Source organism: Mustela nivalis, assembly GCF_964662115.1.
Source record: "Mustela nivalis genome assembly, chromosome: 18".
Classification (NCBI taxonomy): domain Eukaryota; kingdom Metazoa; phylum Chordata; class Mammalia; order Carnivora; family Mustelidae; genus Mustela; species Mustela nivalis.
This window is the reverse complement of record NC_139037.1, coordinates 11,375,086-11,393,606: the sequence shown is the minus strand read 5'-3', so window position 1 is coordinate 11,393,606 and position 18,521 is coordinate 11,375,086. Positions and strand designations below refer to the sequence as shown.

The following is an 18,521-nucleotide window of genomic DNA, read 5'->3' as shown; positions in this document are numbered from 1 at the left end:
GGGTGATCATTATAAAACTAACTCTGGCAACATTTCTGGGTATATTTCAGAAGAAAAACTTGGGGAGAAAAAAATTAAAAAATAAAGTTTTGCTCCATAACCTTTATAAAACTAATAATGTCAAATTCTTTACACCAGCATTTGTATTAGATGAAATAACTGAATAGATACTATTTTTAAAATATAACTTTGGACGCAAATTCTATTTTCAGAGAGCATACAGGTCTACGCAATTACTGCCAAGGAAAATAAATGTGACCACCTATAAAATTACTGACTGGTACCTTAGCTGTTCTCATTTAGCTCTAAATTATAGATCTGCTGTTTTCAAGTAATAAAAGTTAAATAAACAGGGAAAAGGAAATTCTAGGTATGTGGCTCTCAGCTAGAAAAGCCAGGAGGTTATTAGGATTCTACCATTTTTTTAAAGTGGTAACAAACCTATAAATCAATTTAAAAAATAGTATCAAGATCAGGAAATAATACAGGAACTGAATTTCTCTCCTAGTATTTTCAATTTTTACCTGATTTCAGGTGCCTCAGTGGGGCTCAGACTTCACAGGTAAGAAAAGTAATAAAGGGAAAAATGACTCAGCCAAAGTCACAAATCATGACAACAAGAGGAACCGAACATTTAACATTTTCTTGTTTCTGTTCGGCTAAATACTTCATGATACCCACAAGTACACCACCATATGTGAAAGGACCTTTCCTCCCATGGTCCCTGATAACTCATGGAGCCACCGTTCTCCTGGAGTGAAAGAGAGAGCGCTTCCCAAATATTACGAGGATACGGTGCAATGAGGACAGATGTCCAACACCATTTAATACAATGTGGTTTTGTTTTTAATTTAAATTTTTTTTAATTTTGAAAAGAACTAGTTCTGAAGTTTGTGAAGGTAACCTTACCTGACTTCTTCACCAGCAAAATCAAACACCTTAGTGATTTTAACTTTTTCAGCTTCTTTCGGTTTCTCAAGCTCCTCGGCTCTGACCAACGATTTACTTGAACTTGTCTCTTCAGTATTCTCTCCTCTCTACAAAATAGGTAAGAAATGCAATCAGTTTCACATAAAGATGAAACGTAAGAGAACCTTTCCACCATTCTATTACGGCTATTCTTAAATGTTTCATCTCTAAATAGTTTAAGACCTATCAGAAATTTATTTGATTAAAAAGGCTTATTTTTTCTACAATAGGGAATGCTTTGCTTTTCACATGCAAGAGTTATTATCAAAACGGATCTGGTTTGATTTCTGCTGTAAGCACTGAATCTCATTTTGGAAATAAAAACGTCTATCTGGGGAACGTAGGGTACTTCTGGGGAAGCTTACATCTCATTCAGTTATCAACTTACCTTAACTTGTGTACTTGTGGGCCCTTTAGGTTTGGGTCCCACATCATTGAGGAAGCTGGCCCACAGCTCATCTTCCTTCTTCCTCCTTGCAGCCTCCGAGCCCAGGCCTTCTTCCTGCTCTGCAGCTGCATCTCCCTCCTCACTGCTACTTTCCTCCGACTCCTCATGGGCATCCTCCTCTTCTTCGTCTTCTAATGAGAGGCCACCTTGTTTTCTCTTCCTAATCACCAATGGTCACAAGAAAAAGGAGAGATAAGACAGATCAAGCAAAATGATTTCAGTTATCCCTTCCTCAATTCCAAACATGTAACACTGCAAACCTGAGAAAACTTTAAAATCCGGGGACTACTGATTAACACCCACCCTAGGGGGAAGCAAGGCGGGTAAGCTGAGATTCTGTGGAAGAAAACAAGAACTGAGCTCTCACAGTTAGCAATTTCCCCCAAACACTTAGAATCAAAATGCAGTGTTCTATTTCCAAGTTAGGATCAGCTATTTTCACCAAGAAAACACCCAAAAATCACCTCACTGAATCTGTCCAGAAAGTGTGTTCCAAGAATATATACCCCAATTGGAGAAGACTTCTAATAACGAAAGCCTTAAATTTATTTGCAGTTTCTTCCTAGAGTTCTCAGGGAAGAGGGGTGGGAAACCCATCTTTTTCTCCCATTTTCTGAAAATTTGACAGCTGGACTACAGAAAAACTCAAGGACAAAAGAACTGGGCCCAAGACCTAAAAGAGTAAATTGTTTCTTAGTCTATTTTGATTTCAAGTGAATCATCTAATACCTGAAATTCTTTTTTTTCCTTTTTTATAAACTATAACCTGTTTTTTGGCTTCAATGACCAGAAAGAAACACTAATCAAGGAGAGGTAACAGATTTCTACGGAAACTTTTCATATCTGAGCAAAATAACCTGTCAGAATTTTCATAATTGCGGAGGGGGGGGCTGTAATTCAGTACCAGGCCTGTGGAAGGTAATTTGCTAATCTTTATGAAAAATTTTTTTACTACAGATTAACTCCGGAAAATAATTCTACTTCTACAAATCTGATTTACAGATGTACTTGTACCTGTATACAAAGCCGTAACAAAGAATATTCACTGCAGTCTTGTTTGTGGTAGTAAAGACAGGTATAATCTCAATGGTCCTCAGTAAGGGAATACTTACAAACTGCAAGGTGGACCCATATAATGTAACATTATGCAGTCACTAGAAAGAGTAAGGTACAGCTAAATGTACTGGCACAGTACACATCTCCAAGATGCAAAACAACGAAAATGAGAAAATGAGAAACTGTAAATAGAGGATGCCACTCTTTGTTCTGGAGGGGTTTTTTGTTTGTTTTTTTAAGGAGTAGGAAATACATGCCTACCCACACACACAAGCTGTCTCTGACAACATAGTTCTTCTGAGGCAAAGAAAGCAACAAGGATACACCGAGGGTACCCATTTTTGCAGTAATTGAGTTTTTAATTTTTACCAAGTATACATGATACCTATTAATTTTTTTTTTAATTAAAACTCAAAAACTTTGAAAGCTTCCCCGAGACTGAGAATTTAATCCTAAGATGTCACCAAACGTTTCCCTTGAATAGACAAAGGTAAGAAGCCCCTGTAGGAAGAACTCATGAGACCAATCCCAGCCATCTGGATACTGTGACAGTAGCCCCTGACTTCTAAGGGCCTTGAGGGCAGAATCACCTGGCCGGAATGCTCTGGGCCTTTCTTTTTTTCCCTTTGGTTTTCTGTGTCTGCTCTTCACCATCCACTTCATCTTCCTTCACTAATTCATTTACATCATCTTCACTATACTCTCCACCTGCAATCACATAATAGAGTGGTCAGACATATGGGAATAAAGGTTTTCACATCAAGACAAAACATTTTCTTTCATTAAAAATCAAGTCTAGTACTTTCCTCTATTCTCTAAAATATCATTTTCTTAAGGAAGTCTTCCCATCCCTGAAGACTAGGCTAAGTTCCCCTGTTCTAGGCTTCCGTGACAGGCCAAATTATCCTTCATAAATGTACCCACTTATATTTAATGTTTGCAATTTCTGCTATGCTCTACATACCACGAGGACATGGATCTTGTTTAAGTATGTGCTGAATGAATGAATAGAAACTGCAACTGTACAACTAAACTATTCAAAGAAATTAACGTTCCCACTGTATCTTGGATATCTTTCAAAAGTAATCAAAAGAGACCTTGACATAAAAGAGGCCTAAAGACTTCCAGTTAGACACAGCAGAAAGAACAAACATGTCTAGTTCCCATCTTCAAACACTAACAGTCAGGGGTCCCCAAAAAGAGGGGGTCACCTGGACGACCAGGAAAAGCACACCCTGTGGACACCAGTCAATAAATCCCATCCACATGAAGATTCAACTGGATTTTTTTCTATTTTACTTCATGTAGCCTTTTATTTGAAGTATAACATCCACACTGAAGAACACACAAGTCTACTGTACTGCTCAATGAAATCACACAAAGTGAACACACTTGTATAACCAGGCCCAGCTCAAGAACCAGAACATGAACCAGCATCCCAGAAGGCCCCTCAGCATCCCTGGAATGCCCCATTCCAGGCATCAGCCACTCACCCATCCAAGAGCCATCCTAACTCCAAATACCAGAGATCAGCTTTGCCTCTCTTTGACCCTTAAACAAACAGAAGTCTACAAAATGCACACTCAAGTGTCTGGATTTTTTCACTCAACAATCTCTGTTGGTCACCCATACTGTTTGTTGTAGCTCTAGTTTATTCACTCCCATTCCGAAACAGTGTGTCATTGCGTGACACTGTGTGTTTATCCATTCTTCTGCTGATGAACAATAAGGCTGTTTCCAGTGTGGGGCTATTACAAATAGTACTGTTTTGAATATTCCTGTATATCCAATCAGCTTCTAAATATTTCACTCACAATCAATCAAGGGCCACCAAACACTTGAGGAAAGCCTCCAAAATGAAAGGCAAGACTGAAAACAAAAAAGGAATTCAGGAGAAACAGAACTTTAAAAAACCCAACAAAACCCTTTATAATTCTGGTACCTATGTGACTCAGTGGGCTAAGCTTCTGCCTTCAGCTCGGGTTATGATCTCGGGGTCCTAGGATTGAGCCCAGAGTCAGGCTCTCTGCTCGAGCAGGGACCCTGCTTCCCCCAACTCCTCTGCCTGCCTCTCTGCCTACTTGTGATCTCTCTCTCCCTGTCAAATAAATAAATAAATAAAAATCTTCTAAAAAACAAAAAACAAAAAACAAAAAACCTTTATAATTAATATCCTCAAAGCGGGTCCCTGGGTGGTCCAGTTGGTTAAGGGTCTGCCTTCAGCTCAGGTCAAGATCCCAGCATCCTGGGATCAAGTACAGCATTGAGCAACCTGCTCAGCGGGGAGCCTGCTTCTCCCTCTCCCTCTGCCTGCCGCTCTGCCTGCTTATGCACTCTCTCTCTCTGTCAAATAAATAAATTAAATCTTTAAAGAAAAATAATATCCTCAAAGAGATAAGAAAAAATATGGCATTCCTGAAATAGTGACAAACATTTTTCAAAAAACTTTAAATTTGGGGGCGCCTGGGTGGCTCAGTGGGTTAAAGCCTCTGCCTTCAGCTCAGTCATGATCCCAGGGTCCTGGGATCCAGCCCCGCATCGGGTTCTCTGCACAGCGGGGAGCCTGCTTCCTCCTCTCTCTCTGCCTGCCTCTCTGCCTACTTGAGATCTCCCTGTCTAATGAATAAATAAATTAAATTTTTAAAGAAAAACCTTAAATTTTAAAAAAATTTCTTGAAAAGTACAAATATGATGGCAGAGATTTTTAAAAAGAACAAAGCTGATAAGAAGGAGCCAGTCATGTGAAAATACTCAGAATACACATTCAAGGCTGAATACCACACACCAAGTGGTAAGTGAAAGTGTTTCCTGAACAAAGGACTGAGTTCCAGGCTAAGATGGCAGTCTGAAGACATAAATGTCATTCCACTTCCCCTGAAACCCCAGTAAAATCATTACAGCAAAAAGACTTAAAAAGCACAAACCTACAAGCTAAGTAGAAACGTAGCTGCATTGTACTAGTTTATATTTGCAAAAAGCAACACAGGAAGGATAAACAAAATACTAATGAAAATAGATACTTTATAAGGGTCAGGGTCAAACAAAGTGGGATAGTCAGGGGTAGAAGCAAGAATTCTCTGTGTTTATCTTTCCGAAGAATTTTGAAAAGCCCTTAAATTAAGAACAGTTTAAATAAACAAATACTTGAATAAATGTTTGAAGCAATAACAAAACTGACAAGGGAAGGTTTTATTCCAAAGACTTCAGAAACAGTATTTTGACTATACACCCTTAGCAAGACGCACTGTAATGACAAAACAAACAAACAAATAAAAAATCCTATTCTGTGTAGTAATATTGATTGTTTTTTCTTTTTAATTTTATTTACTCATTTGAAAGAGAGAAAGAGCATGGTGGGGGGCAGAGGGAAAGAGAAGCAGACTACTCCCCACTGAACAGGAAGCCCAATGATTAGGGCTCCATCCCAGGACCCTGAGATCATGACTTGAGGGGAAGGCAGATGCTTAACCGGCTGAGCCACCCAGGCACCGAATGTTGGTATTTTGAAACTATTTCCTTTATATAATAGGCTAAAGCAAGTAAGTATTATGTTTATGTCAGGGATCCAGATCTTCAAAGCAAGAGAAATAACCCACGATTATAAAAATCAAAGAAATCTGATGAATATTCAAATGTTAAAACTGAACTAAAATATCAATGTAAGAGGCGCCTGGCTGGCTCAGTAGGTGGAGCAGGCAACTCCTGACCTCAGGGTTGTAAATTCAAGAAACATGCTGCATGTAAAGATTACTTAAAATTCAAATCTTTAAGAAAAAAAAAGTATCAATATGAACTCTCTTTTTAAGATAAATATTTTCTAGTTCTGTTCACTGAAATGGCATAGAAACAATGTCACTTTGGTAGCAATGGGCATCTGTTCAGAGTCCAGATTATATACCTTGATATGATTCATGATGAAAAGGGCTCCCAGCTAATTTCAGGTCTGAGGGAAGGAAAGCATAAGGTGAAACTGGGACATTTTGCTCTGTCAGAAAGCAAGGAAGCTATTTAAGAATAAAGGGTCACATTAAAAGGATATAGATCCAGCCCGAAAGAACTCCTAGTGGCCAAAAGTGATGACTTGGGCATTAAAAGGAGTAACTGTTAGTAGACTAAAACACACTGAATCAATAAAATCTGTAAATCCTTTATGTTGTTCTTTAAAAAAGACAAAAAATACATTGTACAGGGGTGCCTGGATGGCTCAGTTTGTTAAGCATCTACCTTTTTCTCGGGTCATGATCCCAGGGGTTCTGGGATTGAGCCCCGTGTTTGGCTCCCTGCTCGGCAGAGTCTACTTCTCCCTTTCTCTCTGCCCATCCCACAGCTTGTACATGCGTGCGTGCTCTCTCTCAAATAAATAAGTAATTAAAAAAAACATTTTTATAAGGTTTTTTACTTATCTGACAGAGGGAGATCACAAGTAGGCAGAGAGGCAGGCAGAGAGAGAGAGGAGGAAGCAGGCTCCCTGCTGAGCAGAGAGCCCAATCCCAGGACACTGGGATCATGACTTGAGCGAGGGCAGAGGCTTTAATCCGCTAAGCCACCCAGGCGCCCCAATTTAAAAATCTTTAAAAAATAAGTTTATACTGGGGTGCCTGGGTGGCTCAGTGGGTTAAAGCCTCTGCCTTCGGCTCAGGTTATGATCCCAGAGTCCTGGGATGGAGCCCTGCATCAGCAGGGAGCCTGCTTCCCCCTTTCTGTCTCTGCCTGCCTCTCTGCTACTTGTGATCTGTCAAATAAATAAGTAAAATCTTTTTAAAAAAAATTTAAAAACTAGTTTATACTACTTAAAGCTACTATTAAAATTATTCCCTCGTTTGAAAGTTAATAATTAAAGAAGATGAATCAAATATTTATCCTGTCCCAACTGAAGAGAGAAAGCAATACTTTACAGAAGAATATCAACTAATAAATGTAGAAAAACCAAAGAATTAGAAAAATATCACTTTTCACACTGTAATGATAGTAATTTAGGCAAGAATTATTGAAATGGCCTCAAAAAATGAAGTTTTAACCATTAAGTATATTACAATACAAAATACTTCAGTTCCAAGGGAAGAAACAATTACACAATAGAGGGGTCAGGCTCTCATCCCCTGAATCCAGTGGTCATAACCATGGGAACCAACCTGGGATTGTATATCTTTCAATGTTAGACATTATGAAACACACAGTCATCTATAAGTTATTCTAGCCAAAAATATTTCATCTGAATCTACGAAGCATTTAGATCTAACTTCCAAAATTTTCAGAGCTTCAGAATTGCAGAAAATTCAAAGGACAAAGGAATAACCTAAAATACCCAGGAGGGAGCGGTAAGGCAAATCCGGAAGGTGAGACATTCTGCACCGGAAGGTGAGACATTCTGCAGGACATACTGCCTGATCTCTTAAGCAAATCAGAGTCATCACAGAGCATGCTAGATTAAAACACATTTAAAAGATGGGACAACTAGATGATATGGTAGCCCTGAATCTCACTGTGATTTGGATAAACAAGCTACAGTTTATTTTGGGTCAAGTGGGAAAATCTGAATAAAGTCTGTATACAGGATGAGTCCAAAGTTTACTGAAGTGAACAGGGAGAGACTGCTCACTGAAAAGAGCAGGTTATAAAGTAACATGAAAAAGTATGATTTCAAATTGGGGTTAAAATACAAATATCTATACCTGGGTGTAGAAAAGATCAGAGTTCACTACAGGATTCTCTAAAGGATTAATATTGATAATTCATTGGATTATCCGTGGGAATGCAATGATTCTGTTTTTTTATGCTTAACTGTCCGAATCTTCTCATTTTCTACAAAGGGGATTTCCACATTTCTACAAATGGGATTATCCGTGGGAATGCAATGATTCTGTTTTTTTATGCTTAACTGTCTGAATCTTCTCATTTTCTACAAAGCTCACACACTACATATAAGGTTATTTTTCCCCCAAAAAATGGGTAAATATTGCAAACAGTTCAGACAGGAGAAAAATATGGCTCTGATCTTACATATGTAAAAAATGCTTAAATCCACTGATAAGAGATAAGCAAATTTTAAATGATACGCATGCACAAAATGATCAAATTGCATGCAGTTACCATGACCAAAAAAAAAAAAAAAGAGAGAGAGAAAGAAGAAGAAGAACATCCCTGTAGATAAAAAAGGAACACAATGAACATATCTTGTCCAAAGACCCAGAGCTTCTTTTTTTTTTTTTTTTTTTTAAAGATTTTATTTATTTCTTTGACAGAGAGAAATCACAAGTAGATGGAGAGGCAGGCAGAGAGAGAGAGAGGGAAGCAGGCTCTCCGCTGAGCAGAGAGCCCGATGCGGGACTCGATCCCAGGACTCTGAGATCATGACCTGAGCCGAAGGCAGCGGCTTAACCCACTGAGCCACCCAGGCGCCCAAGACCCAGAGCTTCTAATCACCTTTTTAGTCCCCCATGGTTAAACATGAGCCAAACAACTACAAGTTACTAAAAATCTGAGAAAGTATCTAATAAAATCAAAATACACAGAGTGACTAAAAAATCACCATGGAGAAATAGTTCCTCATATTATGAGGCTAGTATTATCTGATACTAAACAAGACAAGGAAATTACAACTACAGATAAACATCCCTCAAAAACAGATACAAAAATTCTCAACAAATTACGAGCAAACAAAATTCAGCAATGTACAAAAAGACTGTATTTATTTATTTGGGGGGTAGTGCGGGCAAGCAGTAGTAGGAGCAGAGGGGGACGGAGGGGGAGCGAGAGGGGGAGAGAATCTCAAGCAGACTCCATGCTAACTGTGCAGCTCCATTCAGGGCTGGATCTCACAACCCTGAGATCATGACCTAAGCTGAAATCAAGAGTTGGACACTTAACCAACTAAGCCACCCAGGCACCCCACAATGTATAAAAAGAATAATACATCATGATCCAACAAGTTTTATCCCAAAACTAAAAGGCTGTTCAAAATTTAAAAATCAATTTTTAATTTTTTATCAAAATTTAAAAATCCCAAACACTGTAATTCACTATATTAACATGAAGAAAAATCACACATAATCCTACCAACAGATGGAAGAAAAGCATTTGACAAAATTAGCCTCTCAGCAAATCAGGAGTAGAGAGAACTTCTTTAACCTGATAAAATGCCTCCATGAGGAACAGTATACACACACTGCCAGGGTTCAAATCCCAGCTCAGCTACTCTGTAGCTGAATGATTTTGTGCCATTTGCTTAAATTCTCTGTGCCTCAATTTCTTTGTCTGCAAAACGGGAAGAAGAGCACATACTCAGTAGTGTTACGTGAGTGAGCTAGTAATGTGTTAGTCATTGTAATGGACTTAAAACATGCAGACACAAAAGGCATCTGTAACTCATAGTTAATATGGGTTTCACTAAATAGTGAAACACTGATAATCTCCTCTACAATTGGGAACAAGACAAGGATGTCTGCTCTCACCACATTCAACATCATACTGGAAGTCTTATCAAGATCAGTAAAGCAAACAAAAGAAACAAAAGGCATACCTATTGGAAAAGAAGAAATGAAACTGCTTTTTTTTTCCCCCCCAAGATTTTATTTATTTATTTGACAGACAGAGATCACAAGTAGGCGGGGGGAGGGGGCAGGCTCCCTGCTGAGCAGAGAGTCTGATGTGGGGCTCAATCCCAGGACCCTGGGATCATGACCTGAGCCAAAGGCAGAGGCTATAACCCACTGAGCCACCCAGGCGCCCCAAAACTGTTTCTATTCAGATATCATGGTCTATGTTTTATTTGGGGGGGGGGCCTTGCAACTGTTAATTTTGGTGATGGTCACTCAACTCTAGTATTTATCAAAACTGATAGAACAGTACACTGAAAAGAAGAAATTTTACTATACATAAGCTAAACATCAAAAAATTTAAATTAGTATCAGTACCCACAGAGCAATAAGATACTTCACTATGAAATGAGAACATGAGCTATAAAAAATGACTAGGGAAGAAAAAATTTATTCAAATTTAAAAATATGAAAGGAGGAAAAAATACAAGAGTTTAAGATAACTGAGAATTCTTCCACTGAGTGAAAAAAAAGTTAAGAGTTAGAAAAAAAGAGTTAGAAAATATGGGGCACCTGGGTGGGCTCAGTCATTAAGCATCTACCTTCAGCTCAGGTCATGATTCTAGGGTCCTGGGATTGAGGCCCGCCCGCATCTGGCGCTCTGCTCAGCAGGAACCCTGTTTCTCCCTCTCCTACTCCCCCTGCATGTGTTCCCTCTCTCTGTCTCTCTGTCAAATAAATAAACAAAATCTTAAAAAAAAAAAAAAAAAAGAGAGAGAGAGAGAGAGAAAATAGGAGATAAAATTAGAGGGCCAGTCCAGAAGATCTAAAATAAGAGTCAGTATCTGAATGTTTCCAGAAAAATAACAGAAAACGAAGAAAGGAAATTACCCCCCCCAAAAAAAATTCCAGAAGCCAAGAACTATGGATGAAAACTGACTCATACCACAGTACATCATTGTGAAATATCAGAAAAAAAGAGGAATAAAGAGAAGATTCTATCAACTTCCAAACACAAACAGGTCTTATATAAATGAACAGAAATCAGCAAAACAGACTTCTTAATTGAAACACTGGAAGCTAGCAAGTAATAAAACAACACCCTTAACATTCTGATGGAAAGCTATCATTACCATTACCATATCATTATAAAGCCTAGAATAATTATTACAAAACACAGAATTCTATAGCAGACAAAGTATCAGGTATGCCCTGGGGTCACATAATTACTTTTAGAAATACTATTTTGACACCTTGAATGTCTATTATACATCTTCTATCCTCAAGTACTTGATAATTTATTCTCATTTTGGTGGAACATACCAAGAAAAAAAAGATAACACAAGATCCAAGAAATGGAATCCAACAGAAAAGGGAGATAAATGAACACCCAGAGTGGTGATGGGGACAGAAGATCCTAGGTTTAAAAGCGATAAAACCGGGACGCCTGGGTGGCTCAGTTGGTTAAGCGGCTGCATTCGGTTCAGGTCTAGGTCCCAGCATCCTGGGATGGAGTCCCACATCTGCCTCCTTGTTCAGCAGGGAGCCTGCTTCTCTCACTGCCTCTGTCTCCCTGTGCTCACTCTCTCTCTGACAAATAAATAAAATCTTTAAAAAATAAATAAAATTTTAAAAAGTGATAAAACCAAGGCAAATCAGAGGTCAGAATGCAAAGGTGGACTTCAAGATGAAAGTAAATGATTCTTTAATCAATCTGATTGCCTTGGGAGACGATTTATAAAATTCTGAGAGTTTAGGGTCAAATTATCATTAAAGTCATGGACAACTATGCAACAGCAAAATGACAATTATTCATTCGACACAGTAGAGTAGGAAAAGCAATCAGAGTATACACCACATGGTTCAGACCTGAATGTGGTGTTCAGTTATTACAAAAAAGTAAACAGGGACTACTGGTCTCACCAAGATTGGGGCATAGGAACAATAGTAGGCTGGGGAGTTGGGGAGGGCCTGAAGGTGGAAGGGTGTGTGTGTTAGGAATGATCTGGATGACCTAGGAGGGTATTAAAATAAGACCTACCAAGCATGGGTTAAGTCAACACAAAACGAAAATAGATTAAAAAGTGGATAAAAAAAGTAGATAAAAAAGATTAAAAACTGGAAAGCAGCTTCTCCTCAGGAGGAATGAACAGAGATGCAGAGTGATGGGAACTGTTAGTTTTCAAATAAAGGCTTTTGAGCCTTCTTTAAAAAAAAAGATTAATTTATTTTAGAGATGGAAGGAGGGGCAGAATCTTAAGCAGGCTCCACCCCTACCAGGGAGCCCAACCTTGGCTCAATCTCACCACCCTGAGATCACCACCTGAGCCAAAATCAAGAGTCCCACCCTCAACAGACTAAGCCACCCAGGCGCCCCTGACTATGTTTAAGTATAGGTATGCACAACTTTGATTAAAGTGAAAACTAGTTTACAAGGCGCCTGGGTGGCTCAGTTGGTTAAGCGACTGCCTTCGGCTCGGGTCATGATCCTGGAGTCCCAGGATGGAGTCCCCCATCGGGCTCCCTGCTGGGCAGGGAGTCCGCTTCTCCCACTGACCTCTTTCCTCTCATGCTCTTTCATTCTCTCCCAAATAAATTAATAAAATCTTTAAAACAAACGAAAACTAGTTTTCAAATAACCACTTTGGCCATGACCGTAAGACCAATGCTGATGGACAGGAATGGAAACGTAATCGGGGAAACCAGTTGGGAAGCGAGGGCTAATCCTCTTGAAGAATAATGGCAGTTCAGGTAACAGTGAGATTGGCGAGGAAGCGGTCAGAAACCCATTTCCCACGTAGACACAAGAGAACTTACTGACTGCTTGAACCAGAAGACAGAAAGGAAGGATGAATGATGGGTTTGGGGGTTTGTTTCTCCCTGACCGACTGTGTCGATAGATACTTTAAATGACATGGAAGTGTGGGGAAGGCGTAGGTTTGAGTGACCAGATTTATTCTGGGCCCCTTTAGTTTCTGTCAGTTTATACCAAAGAGAGAGAGAGACCTGAAAAAAGAGAAACAGGTATATGTCGCAAAGAGACAAAATGCACCATCAGACGAACTTTCCAATAACCATGCGAGGGCAAAAAGTGGAGCGATCTTCGACGCGGTGCTAGCCAGCAAGTCCCTCGGGACGGACGGTCTGCCGATCACGCCCAACGCTCCCACCGCCTCGCAGCAGACGGGAGCGCCGTGCAGTCGGTCCGCGTACCGACCGACGCCGACTGCATCCCCAGCGGCGGGCCGCGTTCACGTGCGGGTTCCCGCGCGCCGAGAGGGGGCGGCGGCCCGAGGCAGGCCCCGGGCGGCCGCGGCGCGAGATTCCCCCGCGCACACGTCTCGGCCCGCGGCGACCGGGCGGACGGAGCAGGCGAGCGAGGAAACGGGGCTTGCGCGGCACGGTCGCTCGGGGCCACCGGGGCCACCGGGCCACGCGCGGCCGGCCAAGCGCGCCTCACGTGAAGCGCGGGGCGGAGCAAACCTCCTCTCGCCTCCGGCCGAATCGCTCACCCGACGGCACGTAGTCTTCGTCCTCCTCTGAGGTAGAGAAGTCTTCAGAGTCGAACTCCTCCATGTCGCTGCCGCGCGGGGCGGGCGGAGCCACAAGGACTTCAGCAGCTGTCCCGAACGGCAAAGCTCTAGGGAGAGACCCTAGAGCTTCAGCGGGGGCGGTGGCGGCGGGGGTGGGCTCCCCCCAATTCCGCAACGTGTGCGCATGCGCAGAAAGTGCTACGTAGTCCAAACGCGACATTTCCGGGGCCAATGCCTCGTGCTTGACGGTACTGTAGTGGTTGACACAGCACGGGCTCTGCGCTGCAGCGATGCATGCTGGAACTTGTAGTCTTGTAGTATTCAGCACCGTCCCGTCGCTCTGATTTAATAAATGCGCTTAAACAGGATTACGTGTCTTTGGGCACAGGTTGGTATTTTCGAATTCGCTTACTTGCTTAAACTTATGGTAACCCCCAAATCAATATTCGTCGTGCTCTCTGGGATTATTCGCGGACATGCGCAGACGATGAAGCTCTTGAGTCCACCGCCGCTGCGATGGACTAACTGAGGTTGCACCAAGCAGATACAAGGTGCTTTCTTGCTTCATCTCTCCTGCTGTAAATAATTGTCCTTTTCGCAGTCTATTTAGGGGCACATTTTGTGCTTTTGGGTGGTGATTTCGCTGTTTAAAATGACCCCCAAGCGTAGTGGTGAAGCCCTGCCTAGCGCTCCTAAGCCCAAGAAGGCTGTGATGTGCCTTATGGAGAAAATACGCGTGTTAGATAAGCTTCGTTCAGGCATGAGCTGTAGTGCTGTTGGCCGTAAGTTCAATGTTAATGAATCAACAATCCGCTACATCAAGAAAAAGGAAAAGGATATTCGCCGATCTGTGCCTGAGGCTGCCCCATAAAGTACTAAAATAACGTCTATAGTGCATGAGGAAGCAATGGAGAAGATGGAAAAGCGGCTAAGTTTATGGATTCATGAGGTGACAACTGATTTAAAAAAAAAAAAAAAAAAAAGGTGTGGTAGACAGCATTGTCGTGAGGCTGAAAGCCAAAGAAATTTATGGTCCTGTTACCCAGGGCCAGAAACATGTTAAACCTTCCTCTGCTAGCGCTGGCTGGCTTGCCCATTTCAAACGGCGGTATGGTGTGAACAATGGGAAACTTGCAGGGGAGGCAAGTTCTGCAGATGAGGAGGCTGCGGAAGAATTTAAGAAATACTTGGTGAGTGTTATACAAGAGAAAGGATATGTGGAAGAGCAGATTTTCAACGCTGATGAGACTGGCTTATTTTACAAGGACTTTGGCAAAAGAACCTATGTAACTCAAATGGCCTGCAAAGCCCCTGGCTTTAAACCATTCCAAGACTATGCAACCTTGCTGTTGTGCGCCAAGCCAAGGGCGACTTCAAGTGCAAACCCCTGATGGTATACAGAGCCCAGAACCCACCAGCACGGACAGGGAAAAGCGTGAACCATATGCTGGTCCACTGGAGGTGGAACAGAAAAGCATGGATGACATCCGATTGGTTCCACAACTGCTTCATACCGGAAGTTGAATGCTATCTCCAGGGCAGAAATCTTGCCTTCAAGGTTTTATTAATTTTGAATAATACCCCAATACATTGCTGTGAAGAACTAAAAAACGCCCACCTCAACATAGAAGTTCTTTTCATGCCCCCAAACACTACGTCTCTCATCCAACCCCTGGACCAGGGTATAATAAAAGCTTTCAAGGCACACTATACCAGGGAGCTTTATAGCAAGACCCTTAAGGCTCTCAAGTCCAACATGGAGACTACCATGTTGGACTATTGGAAGTCAGTCACTCTACACAACGTTATTGATTATGTTGGGACAGCCTGGGACAGCATCAAACAAGTTACTATCAATAGCTGTTGGAAAAATGTTTGGCCAGACTGTGCAAGATTTGGAAGGCTTCGAAGGTGTTACAGAAAATATAAAGGACAGTGTCAAAAACATAATGCATATCACATGGCAAATAAGTGGGGAGGGCTTTGATGACATGAAGGAGGAAGATATGGAGGAAATTCTGGCAGAGAAGGCAGTAGAACCCACCAATGAAGACCTGGACGAGTTGGCAAAACAAGGCATTGGAGTCAGCAATGATGAGGATGGCGATGAAAGCCAGACCCTCTTACAGTGACTAAAATATCAGAATAGAATTCTTCCTTGGGAAGAATTTTCAATGACATGGAAGAGTGTGACCCTATGCTTGATCACAGCCTCAAATTTAAGCACTTCACCTCCACGGCATTTGCCCCTTATGCCAAGATGCTTAAAGATCTGAGGCAAAAAGCAAAGCAGACAAGGCTGACCCAACTTTTCGAGCCGGTTTGCGGGGGAAAGTTGCCAACTCCAAGAAGTCATGAGAGACATATGCCTGATGTCGAACTGCCAAATGTGGACACGCTGCCCTCTTCCTCTTCCGCAGAATAAATTCCACCTACTTCTTCCTTGGTTTTCGCGGGGCAACCAAGGTTTAACCACACTGTGTGCTGCCACCATCACACATTCCGCTGTTCAGTCAACAGTAAGATTCTAGTTAACTTTTTCATGAAATGTCTGATTTTTTTTCAGGACTCTGTTTGCATTACTGTGCGGTATACGGTATGTGGTCACAGTTCTCTGTGTTTATGTGAATATTGTATGTCATACCATGTGTTTACTACATCACGGCATGTGTGCATATGACTGGGAAAAGAGTTAATATAGTCCCAGTATTGTGGAGGACATTCCACAGAAGTGCTGTAACTGAAATATTGTTTTATTATAAAAAACTATTGTAAGAAACATGTATTAAATTAAGGTGTCTTTGAACAGAAGCACACGTTAAGACAAGATTATGTATTGATGAGTTGACAGAAATGTGAGCAGAGACTTGCAGGAACCCAACCCTGTATTTCCCCCAGTAGTGGTGCAGTATGCGCTGAGTGTGCACGATGACTTTAGAGACATAACCACTATCATATATCATAATCACCATATCATATCAAACCATATAACCACCACATAACCACTATCAACAGGAATCGACTGCATTCTAGAATTCAGACATCATCCACACGAATCCTTCAAGTGAGTCCATATGGAGATACAGCCGCATACCAGAGTAAAAATTTTTAAGTTATATGTACGAGGGTTTCAGTTTCTGTGCATCTTGCCAATAATCTTGTCTCTTTGATTAAAGCCATCCTAGTGGGTGAGAAACAGCATTTCATGGGGTTTTTCGATTTGCACTTCCCTGTTCAATAATGATGTTAAGCATTTTTCACGTCTTTTTTGGCCATGGTTTATGCTCTTTGGAGAATGTCTATCTAGATCCTTCTCCCATTTTAAAATCATGTGGTCTTTTTATGGTTGAGTCGTAAGAGTTCTTTATGTATTCTGAGTACCCGTCTCAAAAACATAGGCCTTGAAAATACTTTCTCCTGTTGCGTGCCATAAAATCATGTTCTTTTTATGGTTGAGTCGTAAGAGTTATGTATTCTGAGTACCCGTCTCAAAAACATAGGCCTTGAAAATACTTTCTCCTGTTGTGTGCCATAAAATCATGTTGTCTTTTTATGGTTGAGTCGTAAGAGTTATGTATTCTGAGTACCCGTCTCAGACATAGGCCTTGAAAATACTTCCTCCTGTTGTGTGCCATCAGCCTCTTGATGGCATCCTTTGAAGTACAGAATGTTCTCATTTTGATGAAGTCCCATTTCTCCATTTTTCTCGTCCCTGGTGCTTTTGGGCTTCTAAGCCCTTGACTGACTCAAGATCACAAAATTCAACTCCCATTTTAAGTTTTATGGTTTTCATTTGTGATGTAGGTCTATGATCCATTTCAGATCTTCCTTATAGGAAGAGAATAGAAAAATAGATGTTAGATTAGGACCCAATATTTGGACGTTTAACATGCTCAGCCTTTTCCCTTGGACAGGGTAAGTGGAACCTGCAATGACAGACTGTGGTGTAGCCTTTTGCCCCATCACCGGGGTCCAAGTCTGGGAAAAACGATGCACTGAGGTTCTCTAGCCAACTCTCTCCTCCAGCATCATCTCATTTCTCCCAGTCTCTTTATAGCCCACTAGCATGCCATACATTTGTTCAAATTCACTAAGTTTCTAACCACTTGAAGGATAACCAGGGTAGGAGCTGTTTTCCATTGTCTCAAATAGTTTAATGAAGAGGCCAACTCCAGCTCAAAGATGTGGGTTGTTTGACACAAATAGCATTTTGTGGATTCAAATTAGTTGCAAGAGCTTAAAGATGTGTATTTCAAATAATCTATATTTCCAGGGGCACCTGAGTGGCTCAGTTGTTAAGTGTCTGCCTTCGGCTCAGGTCATGATCCCAGGATCCTGGGATCGAGCCCTGCATCAGGCTCCCTGCTCAGTGGGGAGCCTGCTTCTCCCTCTCTCTCTGCCTACCTCTCTGCCTACTTGGGATCTCTGTCAAGTAAATAAAATCTTGAAAAAAAAAATCTAGATTTCCAACTTCCCTTGAAAAACTGAAAATGTGGCTCAAAGTCCCACCAAGTAGAAATAGGCTGGAACTAAGCAGTGGTTGGCCCCTGCAGACAGGGCTCTCCAGTTGGCCAGAGTACAAATTCAATTCCCTAACTCCCTAGAAGATTCCAGGTTCATTATTATTGTTGTCTTAGCAACAGTTTATGGGGCCCACTCGACCATACTCAGCACTTTTAACCCCTCATCTTACACAGGGGTTATCACCTTTTGAAAATTGAAGATAAGTTCCTCTTGCCTTGGGTCCTGGATACACACACTCTTGGGGACTTCTGGCCCCACTCTGCATGTAGAGTTCTCCTGGAGTCCTTGAAATTGTTCTTTTCCTTGTTGTGAGTAGTATTCACATAAATGTATGAATATGTAAAGTCATCAAGCTATACATGTGTGCACTTTAATATATATTATACCTCAATAAAAAAATAATGAGAAAGAATGGATGGGCAGTGTCCTGCCAGACATTGTATGTCTGTCTACGAC

General features: G+C 41.3%; 1 protein-coding gene across 1 annotated transcript in view; it reads right to left on the bottom strand.

Annotated features, from left to right (window-relative positions):
• The window catches only part of CFDP1 (craniofacial development protein 1), a 127,580-nt gene extending 113,827 nt beyond the window's left edge, over window positions 1–13,753 (bottom strand). The window contains exons 1-4 of the mRNA XM_082712288.1: window positions 13,521–13,753; window positions 3,064–3,181; window positions 1,358–1,577; window positions 910–1,037 (exon numbers count right to left, since the gene is read on the bottom strand). Coding sequence (XP_082568414.1) covers window positions 910–1,037; window positions 1,358–1,577; window positions 3,064–3,181; window positions 13,521–13,584 — 530 coding nt within the window. The 5' untranslated portion in view covers window positions 13,585–13,753. The remainder of the gene's footprint in view (window positions 1–909; window positions 1,038–1,357; window positions 1,578–3,063; window positions 3,182–13,520) is intronic.
• Between the last annotated feature and the right edge of the window lie 4,768 nt (window positions 13,754–18,521).